Here is a 23851-nt window from a genome sequence, read left to right on the forward strand (position 1 = left end):
GTAAATAATACTAAATCCCCTTGGCAATTTTAGCAAACCAGTTTGGTAAACTTACCAAACTGTATAAGTAAAACTTACAAAACTATTACTTTAGTAAATAATACTAAATCCCCTTGACAATTTTAGCAAACCAGTTTGGTAAACTTACCAAACTGTATAAGTAAAACTTACTAAACTATTACTTTAGTAAATAACCAGATTTATAATTAACTTTCCCGCGTTAATATCTCTTTAAATATTGTTCCTAGCGAAAAATTTAACGGAATCTTTCTTGTAGGCAATTTTATGCAGATTACTTATCTAATAGAACATTTTTGGCTATGAGCCACCGTTTACGAAAAACTAAAAACAGGGACCTTTAAAGTCAAATATCTCACTTCCGGTCAAGAATTCGATCAAACAACTGGCAAATTCGGATTCAGCGGGGTCTAATTAGGTTAAAAAAAACAACGGGTTGCACTCCGGGAGTGCCGACAGAAGTGAAAACTCAATAACTAGTCCAAAATGTTTGCAGCACTACCTATGTATAATTGACCCATCCTCCTTTCTATTGAAAAACTTTAGTTCCGAAATGGCTGGCCAGTGAACTTAAATTTGTAGCGTTAATTGTTTAAAATTCGAATAGAAATTGTAAAGTTACCTTGCAGACCTCGTATCTAAATATATTTGGTCATGATATTTTGAGTTTTATTCACCAGTACTAGAGTTCCCTTTTATTAGCGATTTCATCAAGATGAGACTTTATTGAATTATTGAATTATATTGGAGTGATATAAAGTTGAATGTAACTGTGAGATTTTCGTATTTCAGCCCGTACAAGATTAGAAAATTGAGCTTTATTGCTTAATATAAAAGTCCAGTTTTAAATAATTGACCTGATTATGATACGTTATGACTAAAGTTCTTTGGTGAATAACATTGTCCGTCACACATGACATAAGTCACGCAAGCGCCCTGCGCCGCCTAGATGAAACAGCAGGCTCAGGCATACATTTTCGCCGTGCGGTAGAAAGAGACTAGACGCCTTACGCGTTACGCGTTACGCTGTCCCGAGTTTATCATTTTTTCCCCACCTCAAAAAGTGCTTAGCGCCGCTAAAGAAGTTTTCACTTCAAAAACCCGGTTGCCAAAAAGTAACCACTCAACCGTCCGGCCCGCGAGACTGTTTTCCTGTCAACCGTCCGGGTTTTTTTAGCGACGCACGCCCCGCGCAGCGCATTCACAACTTTCTACAAAAATTATGACTACACTGCCATCTACATTTTTTTAGAGCTAACTACTTTATTAGGCTACGTTGTCCCATCAAGAGAATTAGGAAATAATGCCGAAATATTCCGTTAGATGGCTCTGAAATCAATTCTTTCTTCCACCCCTTTGGATAGTAAGGTTCCCGCGGACGGTTAAGAGCATATTTTTAGGGTTCCGTACCCAAAGGGTAAAACGGGACCCTATTACTAAGACTTCGCTGTCCGTCCGTCTGTCACCAGGCTGTATCTCACAAACCGTGATAGCTAGACAGTTGAAATTTTCACAGATGATGTATTTCTGTTGCCGCTATAACAACAAATACTAAAAACAGAATAAAATAAAGATTTAAATGGGGCTCCCATACAACAAACGTGATTTTTGACCAAAGTTAAGCAACGTCGGGAGTGGTCAGTACTTGGATGGGTGACCGTTTTTTATTGCTTTTTTTTGTTTTTTTTTTTATATGGTACGGAACCCTTCGTGCGCGAGTCCGACTCGCACTTGCCCGATTTTTTTTCGGATACTATGCTATCGTCAGACGGTCAAGTTGATTAGCCCGTCGAAGTCGAATTTTACAAAAATAAGACCAGTCTATATGGGAGCCCCACTGAAATCTTTATTTTATTCTGTTTTTAGTATTTGTTGTTATAGCGGCAACAGAAATACATCATCTGTGAAAATTTCAACTGTCTAGCTATCACGGTTCGTGAGATACAGCCTGGTGACAGACGGACGGACGGACGGACAGCGGAGTCTTAGTAATAGGGTCCCGTTTTACCCTTTGGGAACGGAACCCTAAAAACGATGACAAAGAGGGGGCGACATACGATAACATAGTCGCGCATAACGGACGCAACTATCGCAAAGCAAAACGCAGCTCTAAAACTGTTTTATTCGTTTTCCAATGAGCAGGGACAGATATAGGTTATCGGCTAACGAAAGAGCGAGATAGAGATAAAAACGAAACGAAACGGATTGAGCTTTGTTCAGGTAAACGCTAGCGCGCGCTTTTTACCAGGCATATTCAAAAACTTCAATGTTCGTTAGACAAATAAGTGCTTTATTTTATAAGCATTAGAGTTTAAATTAAGGAATATTTTAATGCGTAAAATTAAAGGAAGTAGCGTCAGTTGAATAACGTTAAAAATGATTCACGACGCTTAACGAACACTCGCTAGCATCACGAATTGAGGGCCATTTTATGTGTGACCTATCGATTTATCTTTATAAAGTACTGAAGTTAGGGGTCAAGTTATATTAGACATTTGTGAGACGATGCAGATTAGGTTTTTATGAAATGTGAATTGCGTGTTGTACGTTTTATTTGTTAGTTCAATGCGATTTCGTTTCGTTTCGTTCGACACACACAGGGAATCCAGTTATTTTAGAAACTGTTTTTGAAAACCCATCAGTTTGTCACTGACATAAACGCCGTCGAGAACGTCATTTACTTTCTAATCTTTCTATACATCTCACTCGCACTCGCATATTTGTGCAAACGGGATGTATAGAAAGTAAATTACGTTCTCGACGGCGTTTATGTCAGTGACAAACTGATGGTAACCCTACAGTTACGTGATTAAAAAAACGGTTACGTTTCGTTTCACGGAAAAACTCGAAACGACCCAGCTCTAAAGCATACATAGGGACAGACAGACAGAGGGAAGCGACTTCGTTTTATACTATGTAGTGATAAACCATAGACTTGTAAATTTGTCTATACCTTAACCCTTTTCTTGGCAACGTAACACCCGTGATACGTGAGGTAAAAAAATCTAACAACTTCATTTTACTACTTAATAAGTTATTCCATATGTTAATCTACCCTCCTATATTTAAACAAAAAATAATGCACACTAATGTCAGTGTCAATTATGTAATTAGGAATCGTCAACATGGCGCCACCGAAACAATACATACATGTCGTTACGTCCCGTATGTGTACCACTTATTTCTTAGATTTCATTTCAATATATTTTCGCATATTTTGCGTTTAATGTCATTTATTATCTATCATTGTGTAAAGATTTAAAAGTTAATTTTAAAACTTTGAACACATAAAAATTTCACGTCCAACGTTGTCGTCAAAATAGATTTACATAAATAAGTTTTTGGCAAAAATTTCATTTTTGGTACAAGCTTTTATCGCTGACTATACTTTTTTTACGACAGACAACTAATACTCATCGAGACAATTCTAAAAACCCCTAACACAATTAGGTTGCGTTGTTTCATCACAGAGTTCCTATGGCCACCTCCTGTCTCCATCATCAGATCAGCTCGATGGTACCATAATATTGCATTGTCATCCGATTTATACATGCATGCAAAATTTCAGCTCAATCGGAAACCGGAAAGTGGATCAAATTTAACTTGCAAGATTTGATTACAGACCGACAGACAGACAGACAACGGTCAGGTGAAACTAAATAAAAGCTTTTAATTATTTTTATTTTTGATTGTTTTTACATTTTAAAGGTTTGGCGAAAACGTGTAGTAATAAAATATTTAACCTTTATATTTTTATTAGTTATTTCGATCTTTGAAGCTATTTAAGTATTGTTTTATCATTATATGCCTATCAGGCCTACGCTGCTAATACGCCGCAGACCGTTCCGCGGAAAAAAATGTTTATGGCGAAATATGCCCTTCTACAATCGTTTTGTCTTTCAAAATATTTATTAGTTTAGCTTTACATTTGCACGTAAGGACTTTTTGTTATGTTTGTTGGAGTTTCACGATGTGAAAATTTTAATGCCTGGTGATTAGGCAATAGACGATTTTCGTGTATTTTGAAGATTTAATGGCCACCTGGTACCTTAAATTGCCTTATACTCGTAGTAGTGATAAACGATGATTTCTGTTAACTAAGATGTAGTATTATTTATATCGAAAACCACATTTGTTTTCTACAAAATACATAACTACTTCATCGAGGACATTGCATTGTATCAAATATGATACATACGTTTTTAAGAAACTGAAAAGCTATGGATTTTTTTCCGTATTTTTTAGTTGCTGAGTAAGCCTAAAAGGTGACAAAAAACTAAGAAAAAAACAGCATTGAAGATATTTTGTCCTTGCCAAGAAAAGGGTTAAGTAATATAGTTGAAAATGGCCAAAACCGACACAGTGGCCACAACCGGGGCATCCTGCCCTACCCTCTTTCCTTGGTAGCTCTAATATTAAGCGCTTAAATTTGTAACGGGCCCTCTTATTAAATTTCCATTAGTTGTACGAAATTTTGGCATGAAGGTGAAGATAAATTGTTACCGAATTACGGCCGAGTCTTTATTATTAATATTAGAAAGCTTGAATGATGGTCTAGACTAGACAAAAAGCTTAAAATAGAATAAGCATACCTACCCAGCTGGCCGTGTAAATTGCTTTTCGGTGAAGAAAAACATCGTAAGGAAACCGGACCTAATACCGATAAGGCCTAGTTTCCCCTGTGAGTTGGAAGGTCAGATAGCAGTCGCTTTCGTAATAAGTATTTATTTATTTATACCTAATATATACCTAATAGACAAACTCGAAGAAGCTATTAAAAGAGCATTTGGAATATTTGGATTCTATATATGTGTAGGTATTTACTGGAAATTGTAACTGTATAATGTGTATTGCGCAATTAGGTACCTACTTACCAAAGTAGACTATTAAAATTAGCCCAAAATGTTTTGTAAATTATACAAATTTGACTTTGGTAATGCGTTGGCCGCGAGTGAATGAGTGAGATGGCGAGATATGTTAACAAGCGTGCGCACACGGGACAATACTCACGCTCATTCCCGATTCCCGCCCCGCCCAGCAGTGTTGCCAGTGCTAGGTATCTACACCGCTTATTATTATCCCGCAATACTGCAGATAAAGTAGTGTAAAGTGAAAATATTAACTACTACTAGAGTCAGGCCACAGAAAGTCGGTAGCGCTAGATGAAAAGTAGTTTTTAGAAATCAGTATGTGACAAACTGGTGACAAACCACAACCACAGAAAATGGATTAAATAGTCTTGATACTTGTGAAATTTATTTACCGTCTATGAAAAATGTAAGCTGTGCATTATGGTTAAATAAATTTAATTCCAACAATAAATGTCACTAATAATATGTATACTTACATCTACTAATGTTGATAAATAATATTGGGAGAATGTGACATTTGGCATGTGACATGTGACTCGCCAAATGTGTACAATCGCTTGCTCGATAGTATTAGAAAAGCAGCTACCACCGCGGGCTTTAAGAATAAATTAAAAATGTTATATATTATAGTATATTATAGTTAGGAAGAGTTCTTTAACCTACCTATTCTAATATAAGTCAAAGTGATGCGAACATGTATTTAATAAATTTATGTATAAATTATGTATAATACCAAAAATGGTAAATAGGTACAGAGGGCCTACCGCAAACGCCGAAGTTGGCAAATTGCGGGCATCTTTCTCTTTTAATCCCATTAAGGCGTAATTATATTGATAGAGAAATTGCCCGCAATTTGCGAACTTCGATTTTCGGAAAAACGAAATAAACCATTAAAACAATAAACATACATTCAAAATAAATTTAAGCTTTAACTAGTAGGTACCCATGCCGAAAGCATACGCATGGAGATTATGGGTTCGAGCTCGAAACACAGCTCGTACCAATGAGTTTCTCGAAATGTTAGAGGAAGTTCATAAGATAAGTATGCCTACACCTATTAGGTGTGTTCAATTTGCTGTGAAACCTTAGTCTAACTAAACCAATATTATATTATCTACATATGGTGCAAGTATTAAGATGTTTCATTCCACTTACCCGTCATCAACTACAAATTTTGTAAACATTGTCGTTTTTGAGCTTGAATCGCTGCGTGCTGATTTTTTACTAGTGTAAAATTATTCGTCATGCGGGAAAATAACTCCTGCACGCCGGTTTTGTAAGGTTTCACCATGTTTTTCCCGTGCATCACAAAACACAACGAATATTTAAACGATTTTGCAAAGCTCATTTGGTCTGACCCTAAAGTGATTTTTTTCGGGTGAAGTCGTGCAATTTGGGGCTACCCTGGCAACATTGGCGGCGCTGGCGCAGACGCGCAGACGCCAGTCAGCGACAAGTCGACAACGGCCATTTTGCATGCGCGTTGCGTACGATCGAGTTCTGTCGTATTACTGTCCGTATTTTGTCTGTAATAATCTTTTAAAGTAAAAGAGGAGTGTTTTACTGTGCGTGAAAATGGCATCTGAAGAAGACGAAGACAGCCTAAGTTTAGGACTCCAGTATTTGGAAGAATGGGGTTTATCGAAAAGCACCATCAATAATTTTGCTGGTAAGTCTTGCCTATATTGCATCATTATACCGTATTTACCTAATTATTTATTAAGAGTGATCAATGTATTGTAGGTACCTATTTCAATTTTTTTTTTATAATGCAGGGTCCTTTTTTGAGTTTAATTTTACTTGATTTTACTTAGTCTCAAATGTACAAATTCTGGATTAAACTTGTCATGCCCGAGATGTCATGACTTCATGACGATCATGTTTCTTCACTGCATAAAGCTTATTTTCCTATAGTATTATAATTTTGTATAGCGGAATCATAAGAGTTTTGTCCACAAGAATTTGCCATGCAAAAAGTGATTTGTCACACCAACCGCCAACCGCTAGTCTATTTGGCCGCCATTTTGTGCGTCTTTTGGGGTTTACAAAACAGGAAATTTAATTCTACGAAACTCAACTTAAGAAAGTCCTACACTATTTATCTAAGTAAGTACCTAACTAAAATGGCTTCGCTTGTTTTATCTTTCAGATAATGGCATAAGTTTTAAACTTATGGAAAAAATTCAGGATCCCGAGCTGAAAGAGTTGATTCCAAATGTAAAGGAGAGAATATTATTCAAGACTGGGCTCGAGAAACTACATCAAATAATCCATGTAAGTAAAGTAAACCTACTCGAGTGTTATTTTGCAGTGTTGAAATGATTTGCATAGAGGCATTCTATAAAGAGGCCTGTGTGTTATAAAAAAACCTGCTAAGGACGAGTCCGACTCGCGCATTGGGGGTTCCCTGTTGCCAAGTCAATGAAATATACTTGTATTATCAGGTTCATATGTATAAGTACGATCCCAAAGGTTCAAAAACCTCTGAGCAACCTTATGCAACTACTTTATTAAGGCGTGTTGACATATTTTTGGGCACTTTGTCCGTGCATGTATTTCTAACGACTGTACTGTATGTATGTCAGGCCGCATAGTTACAGATAAGGCACCATGTGAGAAGCTGTGTTTGCATATATCTGACACTGACACCTGGCACACTGTGTCACTTTGTATGGATGGAAACACAGGTTCGCATATCTCTGGTGGATGCTCACCCTTACTCAGATTTTTGATCTTATAAGTTTAACAGTCATGTATTTTTGTGTATCTCGCTGTGGCATCATAGCACCCAAGCGAGTGAACAGATTTGTCTGATTTTTTAAATTGAATGTACCTACCGGAGACGGTTGTCAGCTATGTTTAGTGGAAGTAAGAGCAGTCATCTCCATGATATTCAGCGTTCATTGAAACTAGTGACAGGATTTTAGTCAGTATTGAAGCTAAGAATTTCAAATTTTGGTTTCTATTCGTTTTAGTATCATCAAAGAGAATAGATAGTATAGAGGGGTCCTGTCATAGTAAATTTTGTAGTCACAGTAAATTTACTGCCATCTATCAACACCCGACTAAAACTCAAAATGAAAATGTATAAAATTATCAAAAAGATTTATATTTATGTATATGGAGAAATGATTTTATTATTTTTATATCATTTTGACCCATGTTCATTCACTGATATCTATGTGTTAAAATTGTTAAATATGGAACGGTGTCGTCACGCCATCTAGCCGAGCATAGGCTAAAGGTGTGTGCGCCATCTATCCGAGAAGGACTTTTTCTTGATTTCCGAGGCACGTTTTTTTCTTAGACTTTATTCATCTTATACGAAGTTACATATGTCGTTGGTATCATTTTCTCACCACAGAATAAATAATAGTACTAAGTACAGAAGAATCACTCTCTAACATAACGCGTCTGTTATGATCAGCACAGATATGGCCGCTAGGTAGCGACAGCGCCACGCGCGGCTTATGGCAAACCCCAAAATTGGGGCCGAACGGATGTACTTTTAGCTACCTGTAGCAAAGCGACGAAATCGCGGAGTGAGACACGCCTGACACCACTCACTACTTAAATGAGGGTCTCATGATGACCAGCTACTTGTGTTGAGGATGGGAATGGTCATAGAGAAGCTGAAAACGTACACTCGTCTATTCTTAGGGTTCCGTACCAAAAAGGTACAAAAAGAACTCTTATGCCTCAGAGTGTAGTACCTGGCGCAGTATATTATTAGGTCTAACTCGTACTTGCCCATTTGTTTTTGCAGGACACTGCATCTGAAGATACAGATTCAATTAATGGTGATTTGATGGTGCCAAGCTTGTCATCAAGTTCAAGTACCTCTGAAGTAAGCGACCGTTGCGTAGAGAAATCTCCTGTAAGTTTTTATGCTTTTTAATTTAAGTCTACTATATGTTTATCTCTTCTTCCTTTTTAATCTTTTTTTTTATTTCAATATTAGGTACAAATTGATTTGAAACAAATCCTAACAACAACTAATTGTGGTGAACTGTGTCTTGCATCTGCATCTGCAAACAAGCCCCTAGATAATGCATTAAGGAACCAACTAGTTCGAACCGTAGTAGAATATTACATCAAACGTTACAATAAAATGACCAGTCAAGACTTTGATGTATTGTCCGATCAAATAGTAATGCTGTTTCCCTCGGAATGCAAGGTTTTTACTTTTTTTTGTTGGTAGAAGTACAGTAGATTATTATTATTAGTAGTACGTAGCAAAGTAAAAGTAAAATTTTGTGACACACTCTGGGAATGGAGAGGGCGCTTAACCACGTCCGGTCGACCACAATCAACCGGCTATGGAGGATTTGATGCTATAGGTATACTGTAGACTTTGAAACTCTTTGCTATAATGTTTATATTTAGGGCAAATTCTTTAGGTGAAAGGCCAATTATTATTAGGGTGTCCCTTATATTGCGATTTTGAGAAATTAATAACGCATACCCCCAAAATGTATTTTTATTTATTTAATCGTATGGCATGCTTTTACATAATAGACATTGATTTTATTTTATGGTACAAAGTAGGTAAGTCAAGTCAAATATTAACATTTAGACAGTTAGACAGTAGACTAAGCATATATTTTTTTACCCAAAATTCTCAACAAAAATATCAGGCCATTCGTGTAACTCTAACAGTTAGAGTTAGTTTTTAGGTTTGCAACGAGATTTTTTTTTCATAATAGTGGGTAGTGACCCTGCCTATGAAGCCGATGCATGGCCCCAGGTTCAAATCCTGGTAAGGGCATTTATTCGTGTGATGAGCACAGATATTTGTTCCTGAGTCATGGGTGTTTTCTGTGTATTAAAGTATTTATAAATATTTATACAGGGTGACCTTAGCCATTGGACAAACCCTGAAATCCCACGTAGGGTTACTTCTCAGAAATGCTCTAACGGTAATATTTTTTTAATTAGAACAAAAGATAAAAAAATAAATTATCAAACAAAAGTTATTAAAAGTTGTTATAAGCCAGAATCTTATTGATGTCATAAATAAAAAAGATAATCAAAACGGTCGAAGAAGGTTTCATACTATTTATTACAACACATACAGGTTGCTCCAAAGTAACAAAATCGTAATTTGTTAATTTTTTCGTTACCGCTACACCGATTGTTATGATACTTTGTATACTGGTTCTAAATACCCTAATGCAGTGGTTCCTAACCTGGGGGTATTTACCCCCCTGGGGGTAAACCTGGTATTTTGCGGGGGTAATAAGCTAACCTAATATAACAATACAACGAACGTACACGATTTATTTTATATTACCATTGGGAGGAGGGGTAAAATCAGGTTCCCTAGTTAGTCATAGGGGTGACCGGACTGAAAAGGTTAGGAACCACTGCCCTAATGCATATGTACATTTCGGCTTTGTCCAATGGCTAGGGACACCCTGTATATTATATACAGTGTGGAAAGATAAGTCGGGCCCTGGAGGGAAACTACCTTAAATTCTTAAGCTGGCTCATTTTACTTAAAGGAGACATTCCTTTATTATTATAAAGAAACAAAACTGCATTCAAAGATTTTTCTTGTTTTCTTCAATTTTGCTTGTCTAAAAAAATCTTGAGTACTAAATATTAGATTTTATGGATATTTTGTATGACAGACGAGTGTAAGACCTAATATATCTTAGAGAAATGTTATCATTAACATTAACTGTATCGATTAGTAGAATAAAATTGCGAGTATTTATTTTTTGGATATTTTAGTCGGTTCGAGTCCCGGGCGAGGCAAGCGAGTTTTAGAAAATCTTTGAATGAAGTAGTAGTAGTAGAAGTCGTCGTTGTCGTATTAGGAGTAGTAGTAGTTGTAGTCGTAATAGTAGTAATCATTTTTTTTAGTACTACGGTGGCAAATAGGGTTGCCAACTTTTTTTTGGTGGAATATAGTATTTTCCAGAATAAGGCATCAAAAATATAGTACATTTCAAAAATATAGTACTTTTAGATAAAATACTAAACATGAGTGTAATATACGTTTAATCGGAAATATAGTATTTTAGCGTATTATATATTTTTCCAAAAGTATATAGTACAGAGAGCCAAAATATAGTACAATACTATATAATATAGTACGGTTGGCAACCCTAGTGGCAAAGAAAAGCATACGGCCTGCCTTATGGTTAGCAGAAACCGTAGCCTTTGGACTCTTGCGACTCCAGAAGAATCACGAGCGCTCTGCCTGCTTTTATTGATTTGAGGATTCTGTGTTGAGAGCTAGAGACAAATACAGGTCCCTCACTCTTAACACAACGCATTCTCTGGACCTCTGGCGACCGTACTCACCACCAGGAACACAGCACCACATACCTGCAGAGCAAGCTTTATTTGTTGCACCAAAAACTACCTAGGTAACAACAGGCGGTCTTATCTCTAAAAAGTGAATCTCTTATCAGTGTTGCTAACCCGCGACTTTTCAAATTTGCCGCCGTTTGCTACTGACAAGATTTGCTTGGCCCAGTATATATACTTATTTAATTTAGACATTGTAACAATCGACGTAACGTAAACTGTTAAAATTACAGGAGACATATTACATCCCCAGTCGGAAAGTTGGAGAAAAAACTTATATTCCCGCACAAGCGAAACTACCTACTCGCTACCGTAATCAGCTAAGAGTATTAAGGAAAAGTGGAGTAGTAACACGAGTACCCACCAGTGGCACCAGTTCGGATAATAACGAAGATACCATTCCAGGTAGGCGTGACGTGTGTATTCATAGAGGTTCGATGTCATGGGCATACGAGTCGACGTTAAAGATATGTTTACACTTTTGCACCTTATTACAAAGGATTAAGGAGGAGGTAAACTGTATCTTTGACGTCTACTGTACATAACTAAAATTACATTCTTCTATCACCTTATTTGTTGTGTATTGTATTATTTGTTGATCATGTGGGTAATGTGTATATTTGTTTATAATCAGGATCCAGTACTGATATTTCATCAGAAGAGGCCGAAGAACACAAGTTATGGTTGAAATTTAACAAAGAACCATGGGTAGACATTTTGGATAAATGGAACCAGACCAGAAAATACAGAGCGGCATTTATCGCTGAAGAAAAAAATACAATACAGGATATTCTTACAGAATGGCCTAGCCTTAAGGCGAGTCTAGGATATAAATTGGTATGCTTTTTGTATTATATTTGGATTCATCGGTATTCAGAATATGACCATTTCAGTTTTTTTTTAAGTATATACCAGGTGTGGCCTGTAACATGAGTAAAAAATTAAACTGTAGGCTGTACTCCTCATACTGACCAACATTTGTTTAGCAACTTTTAAAAATAACTTGTAGTTTGATTTTTAATACACTTTAAGGTTTATTCTAAGACGCAATGTGATGCGAATTTTGTTATGTTTAAGGTGTGACAAGCAACGTCAATCACAATGATATGGCGTGGCGATGGCGTCCATTGAAGATAATATTTATTTTGTATGAAAAATTGGGAGTCTAAATACTTCATAATTTTTAAAAGTTGTTGAACAAAATGTCACCGTTTGAGGAGTACAATCTAGGTTTTAATTATTTGCTCGTGTTACAGGCCACACCCGGTACCTATTACCTCCTATTTATAAACAAACCCTAAGTTACTATAATAATATCTATAAAACAGATGATCACCGACTCTATTTGGCTTTACATGCGTATAATGTGACTTTCAGATTGAAGCAGATTTTGACGCTATGCATCCGCATTGCGAACTTAATTTGTTTAAAAAATGGCCATCATTTATGGAAAAAGCAAGACCAATACTGAAAAATCTTAAATCACCGGACATAAATTTACTGGATGAAAACCTTCAGGAAGGTAGGTTATGTATGTTGTGTCTCTAAGTTGGGCTATTTCTTGACTTGGCGGGCGGAATCGGTATGCAATATTTTGTACTTCGACGTGACCTTACTGATGTGCCCAGATATCAGTATTACATTTGCGCAGTAGTAATATTATGCATAGAAGCGTGGCGGTACGGAATGCAGTACGTACCGCCACGCTCCTGCAGATCCCGCGCCAGTCAGGCAGTACTCGTTTAAAGGCTCCGTCAGACTGCCGCATTTTGTTAGCTGGGCGGAAGCGGAGCGCGATCCGCTCGTAGACGCAGCGCCGCGCCCGGGCAGAAAGAGACAACCATAATATATAACTGCCCCTTGAGAGAGCGATGCCGCGAGCCTGAGCGGCTACCGCGAAAACCGAAATTCGCAAATTGCGGGGATCTTTCTCTTTTATTTACTCCAATGAAGGCGTAATAAGAGTGACAGAGAAAAATGCCCGCAATTTGCGAACTTCGATTTTCGCGGTTATAGCCCTGACGCGGGCGCGACGCGCGCTGCGCTCATCGCGCTCCGCTTGCGCCCCGCTAACAAAACGCGGTAGTCTGACGAAGCCTTTAATGTGATCATCATCATTATCATCATGATGACGGTTTGGTTAATCGTTGATCCCATCCAAAACATAAATGTAAATGAATGCCAATGATTATACTTTGCTTCTTTTAGATGCCACGAACTACATTTTCTTCAAATTAATGTCGTGCAAGATGTCGCCTACCGTTAAAGTGCCAATCAAAGAAAATGGAAAAAAAAGATTTTACAAACCCAGCATTGTGGAGTCGCAGAATTCATTTATTTTACACGTTACGGTGAGTACATGTATTAAGTCAAGTTATCCAGTATACTAGGATATATTAGTCCAGGACCTGAGTATAATTCTGTGGGCATGGCAAAATGCGAAAGTAGCTTTGTCCGTTTGTATCTGTTACTTTTTCACGTTTGAACTACTGAACTGTTTTTGATGAAATCTGGTATGTACGAAGCGTAAGCTTTTGAGATAGACAGAGTATCTACTTTATTATACGAGATTTGAGTTTTGTTTGAATTTTTTAAAGTTTGTAGTCCATAAAGTAAAAATTAACGAGATATGTGCTTAAAAAAAGTATATAGGTACCGAAGTAAGGAACTTCATATTGTGTTTTCCAATACCAGTCGCCTGCCGCCCGCCACCCGTTACCCGCCGCGCTACACACGTCGCACGCGCTTTATGTCCATTGATTTTAAATTTGTACTCCCTTGCGGGTTATGTTTCGGCGCGAATTTTAAACTACCGGCGGCGTCTAGTCTTTATTATTTATTTTTAGTCTTTATTATTGCTTAATTAGTCGAATAACCCGCACCGTGTCACTCCTGGTGCAAAGGTGTCCCTAACGCTTGCTACATTACCGTCGGTGCTACCATTTACAGTTTTTTTTAATTCATTATTAAAAGAAACTTAAAAAAAAAAACTTGGCCCAAGAACTTTCATGCGGGAGGTAGCAAATGTCGACCACACCTATCCGCTATTATAGCAAACGGTGCACCAAACACCCCGTATAATACGAGTATTTGTGTTTGTTACAGAACCAGAGTGAAATCAAAAATAAACTGGAGCAATACCAGAAAATGCATCTATCCAGAGGAACCACCTTCCAACCGCTGGTGATTGCCGTCGGACCAACGAGCAAGGACTTGAAGGATTTTTACGTAGCGGTTGAGTCAGTTCTCTACAAGGTAGATCAACTGCTAAAAGCTGTCGACGTGTGTTTCAAAGTAATTCACGTAACCAACGTTCAATACCCGCTAGAATGTTTAAGTATATGGTCATTTATCCAAAAATATTTTTATAACTTGCACAACAAAAATGACAAGAAAATTTCTTCCGTCTATTGCTTTATATCAGATCTGACTGACTAATTGAGCATCTTTCAAGGACTTAAGAATTTTTGTGACTATAGGGATAATAGTCTAGTAACAATGTTTATTTGCTTCATGTGTTCGATCGAAAAAGCAAACCATCAAGATCTTATTCATCATTACAAAACTAGTCACAATCTCGGTCATAACTCGATATATCGATGTGCACAATCGAATTGTTTCAGAGCATTTCAAAGTTTGCGTTCCTTTCGTCGTCATATAGTTAGTCATAATGTCTCGGACCGGAATATATATTCAGAATTAGCCCCGTCGCTTAATTTTAACACTGATAACATGATCGAAAATTACAATAATTTAGACATAACAGATAATACTCAGGATCCATGTAATGTTAATGCATGCTGCAGTAATCTGCAACCCACATCTGAAAGTTTCAGTAAGAAAAATGAAAATGTACGGAAGTCTACTGCAGCATTTGCATTATCGTTGTATAGCAATCCTTATTTAAATCGTAAATGCGCTATGAAAATAATTGACGATGTTTCAGAACTAGTAACTGGTGTTATTGGAACTATGTTGTCTGAACTCTCACCTAATGACGATACACCGAATAAAAACATAGTTGAAGCAATTTCCAATTCTTTCGACGGTTTGGATACTGAAAGTAAAGTAATTAAATATTTTTCTGACCGTAATATTTACACACCCCCAAAAAAATTTACAATTAATGAAAATGTGACTGTAAATACAGGAAATTCTACGGTAATGCTAAGACCTATGTTGGAAACTGGAGCGATAGTACCTTTGAGAGCAGTTTTAAAACAAATATTTGAACTACCCAACTTTTTAAAATGTAGCACTAGTATTCCTGATGTTCAATCTATATCAAATTTTACCCAAGGTAATATCTGGAAGCAAAAATTGGTCGGAAAAATGGATGAAAATAGCTTATACATTCCATATTTTCTGTATTTTGATGATTTCGAATGCAATAACCCCCTGGGTAGTCATGCTGGAATCCATTCTATCGCTGCTACCTATTACACATTTCCAACGTTGTCAGCGGATCATGCTTCACTATTAGAAAATATATTTGTTGCAATGTTGCATAAATCATCTAGCAAAAGTCATGGCAATGCTTCAATTTATTACGAACTCATAAAGGAGTTGAAGAGTTTAGAACAAAATGGCATAGATTTAGAAATTAGTGAAGGTGTTTCTAAAGTATATTTTATACTAGGGATGATCATTGGTGACAATTTGGGACTAAACACCGTTCTTGGATTTGCTAAATCGTTTTCTAGTAACTATTATTGTAGAATATGTAAGGCTCATAAAAATATAATGGGGAAACAGTGCAAGCAAGATGACGGTTTAATGCGCAATCGACACAATTATAACACTGATGTCGAAATTAACAATGTAACAACGACAGGAATAAGTGAACGATGTGTATTTAATGATATTAGCACTTTTCATGTTGTTGATAATTTTTGTGTTGACATTATGCATGATATATTTGAAGGTGTTTGCCATTATGATCTGACTCATATTATTGTGTATTTTACAGAAAGCATCACATTGTTCACTTTAAATAACTTGAATAATAGGTTACAATTATTTGACTACGGATCTGGTGAGCTAAATGATAGATGTGGAATAATAAAACATGAACATTTAATGAAAAGCAAATTTAACATGTCTGCATCTGAAATGATGTTATTTGTACACATATTTCCTTTATTGGTGGGAGACTTAATACCTGAAGATGACGAAGTATGGCAGTTTTTTCTTACACTGCTAGAAATTATTGATATTTTACTTTGTAGGGATATCGATAATAGCACACTGTTGTATTTAGAAGCCTTAATAAGCGAACATCACGAAAGTTATGTCAAACTGTTTCACGACACCTTAAAACCGAAGCACCATTTTATGGTGCATTATCCGCATGTCATAAAGCAAGTAGGACCTTTGAGACTAATATGGTGTATGCGATTCGAAGCCAAACACAAACAATTGAAAAGAACGGCATCTCTTATAACGTCTAGGAAAAACTTGCCATTGACTTTATTAATAAAAGAACAATTGACTCTTGCTCACAGACTTTACACTGGAAAAGGATGTGAAACAAGAATAGAGTTAGGTACTAGGATATCTGAACCACTGAATATTCATGATTATCTTAAAGATGTTATTATTTCTGACGATGTAAATTTAGCAAATAGTCTTAATTGGGTTTATTATAACGGTATAAAATACGTACCAGGAATGATTCTAGTAATTTCTAATCGGACATGTTACAATTTTTTTAAGATAAAATTTATTTGTGTTTCGTCATCAAGTAATAACATCTATTTTCTAACAGAACAAATTGATTGTATAGGATTCAATTACCACTTGCAAGCACACCAGCTGCATCAAAGAGAAACTGGTTTATATAGACTAATTATGCCACAAGATCTTATTTACGCACCAACTTTTTGTCATATTATCTCTAATGGAGACTCTTACTGCAGAATCAAATATATTTAGATACATGATGTCACAGTCTGAACATTGTTTAATAATTGGAGATTTTTAAGCTTAGAATAAATTTAAAAGTGGAAAAATTACTGTCTTGGGTGAGACTTGAACTCACGGCCTCTGGATCGATACTCCAGCGCTCTGCCACCTGAGCCACCAAGACCTCATCCATAGCCAGCAAATCTTTTCACCATATTACGGGTCAAGGGGACCCTTGCGACATCTCTACCTTAAGAGTGTTACACTTCTTAGGGCTACTTGCACCATTCACTAACCCGGGGCTAACCGGTTAAACCTGGAGTTACGATGGTTACCAGTGCAATTTGCCAGTGGGTTAACAGTTTAACCAATTAACCCCGGGCTAGTGGAATGGTGCAAGTGGGCGTTAAACGGCTACCGGAGTTCCAAGTTACGTATCTGCTTGTTAAAAATGAAAATTAGTATGGGTAGCTCATCGTAACTGGTGAATTTCCAATGTAACTTGGAGCTCGTAGCCGTTTAAGAAGTGTAACACTCTTAAGGTAGATGTCGCTAGGGTCCCCTTGACCCGTAATATGGTGGAAAGATTTGCTGGCTATGGATGAGGTCTTGGTGGCTCAGATGGCAGATCGCTGGAGTATCGATCCAGAGGCCGTGAGTTCAAGTCTCACACAAGACAGTAATTTTAAATCCATCCTGTATATTCATCTTTCATAATATACGCAAAGAATACTTACCAAAGACATGCCTTGTGTCTTAAGCCCCCAATAAAAGGTCGTGTTTAGCGTCTTGTGTTCGAAGCGGTATTAACATTATACCAGGTTCATTTTGTTTTAATTTAGAAGGTTGTAAATTGTAAACTTATTGTAAACTCACTTTTAAACTTAGATTTTTGTAATGTAAATTCACCCACAACCTTTTTAGATACTTCTGCGTCAAGGGCACTTGCACCCACAGTAGGTTAAGTTTTTAAATGCATGAGAAGATATAACATATACTTTTAATCTATTTTTTTTATCTATTACTTGTACTAGAAGATAGGTTATAGGTTCGCTTACGAGTAGACTACAGCGTGTGAATTTTCGTTAGTGTAACTTGTTATTTATGGAAAAAGCTCGCTAGGGTCCCCTTGACCCGTAATATGGTGGAAAGATTTGCTGGCTATGGATGAGGCCTTGGTGGCTCAGATGGCAGCGCGCTGGAGTATCGATCCAGAGGCCGTGAGTTCAAGTCTCACACAAGAGAATAATTTTTCCACTTATCAAAAAAAAGTTTGTCAAACTGACCTTTTTATTTATTAAGAGTGATCAATGTATTGTGGGTACCTATTTGATTTCTGGTTTTTATAATGCAGGGTCCTTTTTTGAGTTTTAATTTTACTCGATTTTTCTTAGTTTGAGAATCATGTACAAATTCTGGATTAAACTTGTCATGCTTAACTTGTGCGTGAAAATGGTATCTGAAGAAGATGAAGAAGACTTTAATATAAACACTCACTACGCTCAGGATTCATATTTATTTACACTTCACTATATTAATTTTGTACTAAGCAGAAACATCTGCAAGCGAAATTTCAATTTTATAATTGAAAGAAAAAATGGAAATGTTCACCGCGTTGAGATTATTTGATGTAATTTCTCGAGCCCAGTCTTGAATAATATTCTCTCCTTGATATTTGGGATCAGCTCTTTCAGCTCGGGATCCTGAATTTTTTCCATAAGTTTTAAAGTTATGTCATTATCTGAAAGTTAGTTACTTACTTAGATAAATATGGTAGGACTTCCTTAAGTTGAGTTTCGTAGAATTACATTTCTTGTTTTGTAAACCCCAAAAGACACACATAATTTTATTTATATGAGCCTAGAGTGTCCCACTGCTGGGCAAAGGCCTCCCTCCTCCCTTTCCACGTATCCCGGGTACCGTCCTCGATATGACGTTAAACTGTCGTGCACTTTTAAGTGTATTCTACCAAATCAGGGCGCATTTAATATTAGTGCGGCCTAGTTTGGTCTACTGGTGCTAAGACAGGGTATCAGTTTAGGGTGGCAGCGGATGAACATCTAGTATGTCAAAGGTGGCGCCCACGAGCCGAGTTAGCAGGCTTACGGTCTACTCACCAACACGCACTGGACGAGCGTGGTGAGTTAAACGTCCAAACCCCTCCAACATGAAACGAATGAAACACATAATCATTTTTACTATTCTCTATCTCGGGCATGACAAGTTTAATCCAAAATTTGTACATTCTCAAACTAAGTAAAATCAAGTAAAATTAAAATTCAACATACATAACCTACCTTCCTGAAGGTTTTCATCCAGTAAATTTATGTCCGGTGATTTAAGATTTTTCAGTATTGGTCTTGCTTTTTCCATAAATGATGGCCATTTTTTAAACAAATTAAGTTCGCAATGCGGATGCATAGCGTCAAAATCTGTTTCAATCTGAAAGTCACATTATACGCATGTAAAGCCAAATAGAGTCGGTGATCATCTGTTTTATAGATATTATTATAGTAACTTAGGGTTTGTTTATAAATAGGAGGTAATAGGTACCGGGTGTGGCCTGTAACACGAGCAAATAATTAAAACCTAGATTGTACTCCTCAAACGGTGACATTTTGTTCAACAACTTTTAAAAATTATGAAGTATTTAGACTCCCTATATTTCATACAAAATAAATATTATCTTCAATGGACGCCATCGCCACGCCATATCATTGTGATTGACGTTGCTTGTCACACCTTAAACATAACAAAATTCGCATTACATTGCGTCTTAGAATAAACTTTAAAGTGTATTAAAAATCAAACTACAAGTTATTTTTAAAAGTTGCTGAACAAATGTTGGTCAGTATGAGGAGTACAGCCTACAGTTTAATTTTTTACTCATGTTACAGGCCACACCTGGTATATACTTAAAAAAAAACGGAAATGGTCATATTCTGAATACCGATGAATCCAAATATAATACAAAAAGCATACCAATTTATATCCTAGACTCGCCTTAAGGCTAGGCCATTCTGTAAGAATATCCTGTATTGTATTTTTTTCTTCAGCGATAAATGCCGCTCTGTATTTTCTGGTCTGGTTCCATTTATCCAAAATGTCTACCCATGGTTCTTTGTTAAATTTCAACCATAACTTGTGTTCTTCGGCCTCTTCTGATGAAATATCAGTACTGGATCCTGATTATAAACAAATATACACATTACCCACATGATCAACAAATAATACAATACACAACAAATAAGGTGATAGAAGAATGTAATTTTAGTTATGTACAGTCGACGTCAAAGATACAGTTTACCTCCTCCTTAATCCTTTGTAATAAGGTGCAAAAGTGTAAACATATCTTTAACGTCGACTCGTATGCCCATGACATCGAACCTCTATGAATACACACGTCACGCCTACCTGGAATGGTATCTTCGTTATTATCGGAACTGGTGCCACTGGTGGGTACTCGTGTTACTACTCCACTTTTCCTTAATACTGAAGCTGATTACGGTAGCGAGTAGGTAGTTTCGCTTGTGCGGGAATATAAGTTTTTTCTCCAACTTTCCGACTGGGGATGTAATATGTCTCCTGTAATTTTAACAGTTTACGTTACGTCGATTGTCACGTCGAATGAAACACATAATCATTTTTACTATTCTCTATCTCGGGCATGACAAGTTTAATCCAAAATTTGTACATTCTCAAACTAAGTAAAATCAAAAATTAAAACTCAAAAAAAAGACCCTGCATTATAAAAGAGAATTCAAATAGGTACCTACAATACATTGATCACTCTTAATAAATAATTAGGTAAATACGGGATAATGATGCAATATTATAGGCAAGACTTACCAGCAAAATTATTGATGGTGCTTTTGGATGGAGCGATCCGTGTTGGTACTGTTGCTACGAGTACTGTCGTATTACTGTCCGTATTTTGTCTGTAATAATCTTTTAAAGTAAAAGAGGAGTGTTTTACTGTGCGTGAAAATGGCATCTGAAGAAGATGAAGACAGCCTAAGTTTAGGACTCTAGTATTTAGAAGAATGGGGTTTATCGAAAAGCACCATTTGCTGGCTATGGATGAGGTCTTGGTGGCTCAGATAGCAGAGCGCTGGAGTATCGATACAGAGGCCGTGAGTTCAAGTCTCAACCAAGACAGTAATTTTACCACTTTTAAAAATCCGAAGCTTAGTAGCATCGTTAGCAGACGTTTCTGCTTGTTAAAAATGAAAATTGGAGAATTTTTAAAAGTTATGTCATTATCTGAAAGATAAAACAAGCGAAGCCATTTTAGTTACTTACTTAGATAAATATGGTATGACTTCCTTAAGTTGAGTTTCGTAGAATTACATTTCTTGTTTCGTAAACCCCAAAAGACACACATAATTATTTTGACTATAAATATGATTCTTCGTATACTCACATCTCGGGCATGACAAGTTTAATCCAGAATTTATACATCCTCAAACTAAGTCAAATCAAGTAAAATTAAAACTCAAAACAGGACCCTGCATTATAAAAAATACAATAGGAACCTATATAATATAATCAAATAGGAACCTACAATACATTGATCACTCTAAATAAATAAAAAGGTAATTTTTGACAAACTTTTTTTGATAAGTAGCAAAATTACTGTGTGTGTCTTTTGGGGTTTACAAAACAAGAAATGTGATTCTACGAAACTCAACTTAAGGAAGTCCTACCATATTTATCTAAGTAAGTAACTAACTTTCAGATAATGACATAACTTTCAAACTTATGGAAAAAATTCAGGATCCCGAGCTGAAAGAGCTGATCCCAAATATCAAGGAGAGAATATTATTCAAGACTGGGCTCGAGAAACTACATCAAATAATCTCAACGCGGTGAACATTTCCATTCTTTCTTTCAATTATAAAATTTGTAATTTCGCTTGCAGACGTTTCTGCTTAGTACAAAATTAATGCCATCTGAGCCACCAAGACCTCATCCATAGCCAGCAAATCTTTCCATCATATAACGGGTCAAGGGGACCCTAGCGACATCTACCTTAAGAGTGTTACACTTTTTAGGGCTACTTGTACCATTCACTAACCCGGGGTTAACCGGTTAAACCTGGAGTTACTATGGTTACCAGTGCAATTTGACAGTGGGTTTACAGTTTAACCCACTGTGAAGTACAAAATATTGCATACCGATTCCGCTCCGCCAAGTCAAGAAATAGCCCAACTTAGAGACAACATACATAACCTACCTTCCTGAAGGTTTTCATCCAGTAAATTTATGTCCGCTGATTTAAGATTTTTCAGTATTGGTCTTGCTTTTTCCATAAATAATGGCCATTTTTTAAACAAATTAAGTTCGCAATGCGGATGCATAGCGTCAAAATCTGGTTCAATCTGAAAGTCACATTACGCATGTAAAGCCAAATGATCATCTGTTTTATAGATGTTATTATAGTCACTAGGGTTTGTTTATGAATAGGAGGTAATATATACTTAAAAAAAAACTGAAATGGTCATATTCTGAATACCGATGAATCCAAGTATAATACAAAAAGCATACCAATTTATATCCTAGACTCGCCTTAAGGCTAGGCCATTCTGTAAGAATATCCTGTATTGTATTTTTTTCTTCAGCGATAAATGCCGCTCTGTATTTTCAGGCCCCAATTTCACATCGGTGACAGGTGCGACAGTTGTAAAACATCACTGTTGCTGACGTCACAGGCATCCATGGGCTACGGTTACCGCTTACCATCGGGCGGGCCGTATTCCTGTTTGCCACCATCATTGTATTATGAAAAAAAACTTTATTATATCGGAAAAAAAAACAGATATTTCTCTTGCTAAGTTTATGACAATTGTCACAAGAAACACGACATTGTCACGAAATTCCGACATACTCGTATAACTCATTTCCTGTCAAGAATTACCGACAATTCTAAATCTCTGACGATTGTCAGAAACTTCGCAAGAGAAATATCTGTTTTTTTTTCGATATAATAAAGTTTTTTTAAATAATACAATGATGGTGGCAAATAGGAATACGGCCCGCCCGATGGTAAGCGGTAACCGTAGCCCATGTAATTGTATGCCTGTGACGTCAGCAACAGTGATGTTTTACAATTGTCGCACCTGTCACCGGTGTGAAATTGGGGCCTGGTCTGGTTCCAATTATCCAAAATGTCTACCCATGGTTCTTTGTTAAATTTCAACCACAACTTATGTTCTTCGGCCTCTTCTGGTGAAATATCAGTACTGGATCCTGATTATAAACAAATATACACATTACCCACATGATCAACAAATAATACAATACACAACAAATAAGGTGATAGAAGAATGTAATTTTATTCATGTACGTCAAAGATTAGCTCCTCCTTAATCCTTTGTAATAAGGTGCAAAAGTGTAAACATATCTTTAACGTCAACTCGTACACCCATGACATCGAATTTTTTTTGATAAGTGGAAAAATTATTGTCTTGTGTGAGACTTGAATCACGGCGTCTGGATCGATACTCCAGCGCTCTGCCATCTGAGCCACCAAGACCTCATCCATAGCCAGCAAATCTTTCCACTATATTACGGGTCAAGGGGACCCTAGCGACATCTACCTTAAGAGTGTTACACTTCTTAGGGCTACTTGCACCATTCACTAACCGGGGGTTAACCGGTTAAACCTGGAGTTACTATGGTTACGAATGCAATTTGACAGTGGGTTAACAGTTTAACCGATTAACCCCGGGCTAGTGGAA

General features: G+C 36.7%; 2 protein-coding genes and 1 non-coding gene across 4 annotated transcripts in view; 2 read left to right on the top strand and 1 right to left on the bottom strand.

Moving 5' to 3' along the window:
• Positions 1-23851, top strand: part of LOC134667696 (protein I'm not dead yet-like) — a 44830-nt gene that overhangs the window by 2467 nt on the left and 18512 nt on the right. The gene's annotated exons all lie outside the window — the stretch shown is intronic.
• LOC134667101 (uncharacterized) lies at positions 12263-17602 on the top strand. 2 transcript variants are annotated; one of them, XM_063524382.1, is made up of 3 exons: positions 12263-12729; positions 13416-13558; positions 14313-17602. In XM_063524382.1, exon 3 carries the CDS (start codon positions 14706-14708, stop codon positions 17139-17141), a length of 2436 nt encoding a protein of 811 aa, XP_063380452.1. In that variant the 5' UTR covers positions 12263-12729; positions 13416-13558; positions 14313-14705; the 3' UTR covers positions 17142-17602. Both variants share the same exon structure in this region, with proteins under 2 accessions (XP_063380452.1, XP_063380453.1).
• On the bottom strand, positions 17223-17295 carry Trnad-auc (transfer RNA aspartic acid (anticodon AUC)). The gene has a single exon. It is a non-coding gene; the product is annotated as a tRNA-Asp (tRNA).

The sequence above is a fragment of the Cydia fagiglandana genome, chromosome 9 (genome assembly GCF_963556715.1).
Source record: "Cydia fagiglandana chromosome 9, ilCydFagi1.1, whole genome shotgun sequence".
Lineage (NCBI taxonomy): Eukaryota > Metazoa > Arthropoda > Insecta > Lepidoptera > Tortricidae > Cydia > Cydia fagiglandana.

What these genes read in the sequence shown, in the direction of transcription:
- LOC134667101 (XM_063524382.1), top strand. Translation starts at nt 14,706, where the DNA reads ATGTTTATTTGCTTCATGTGTTCGATCGAAAAAGCAAACCATCAAGAT.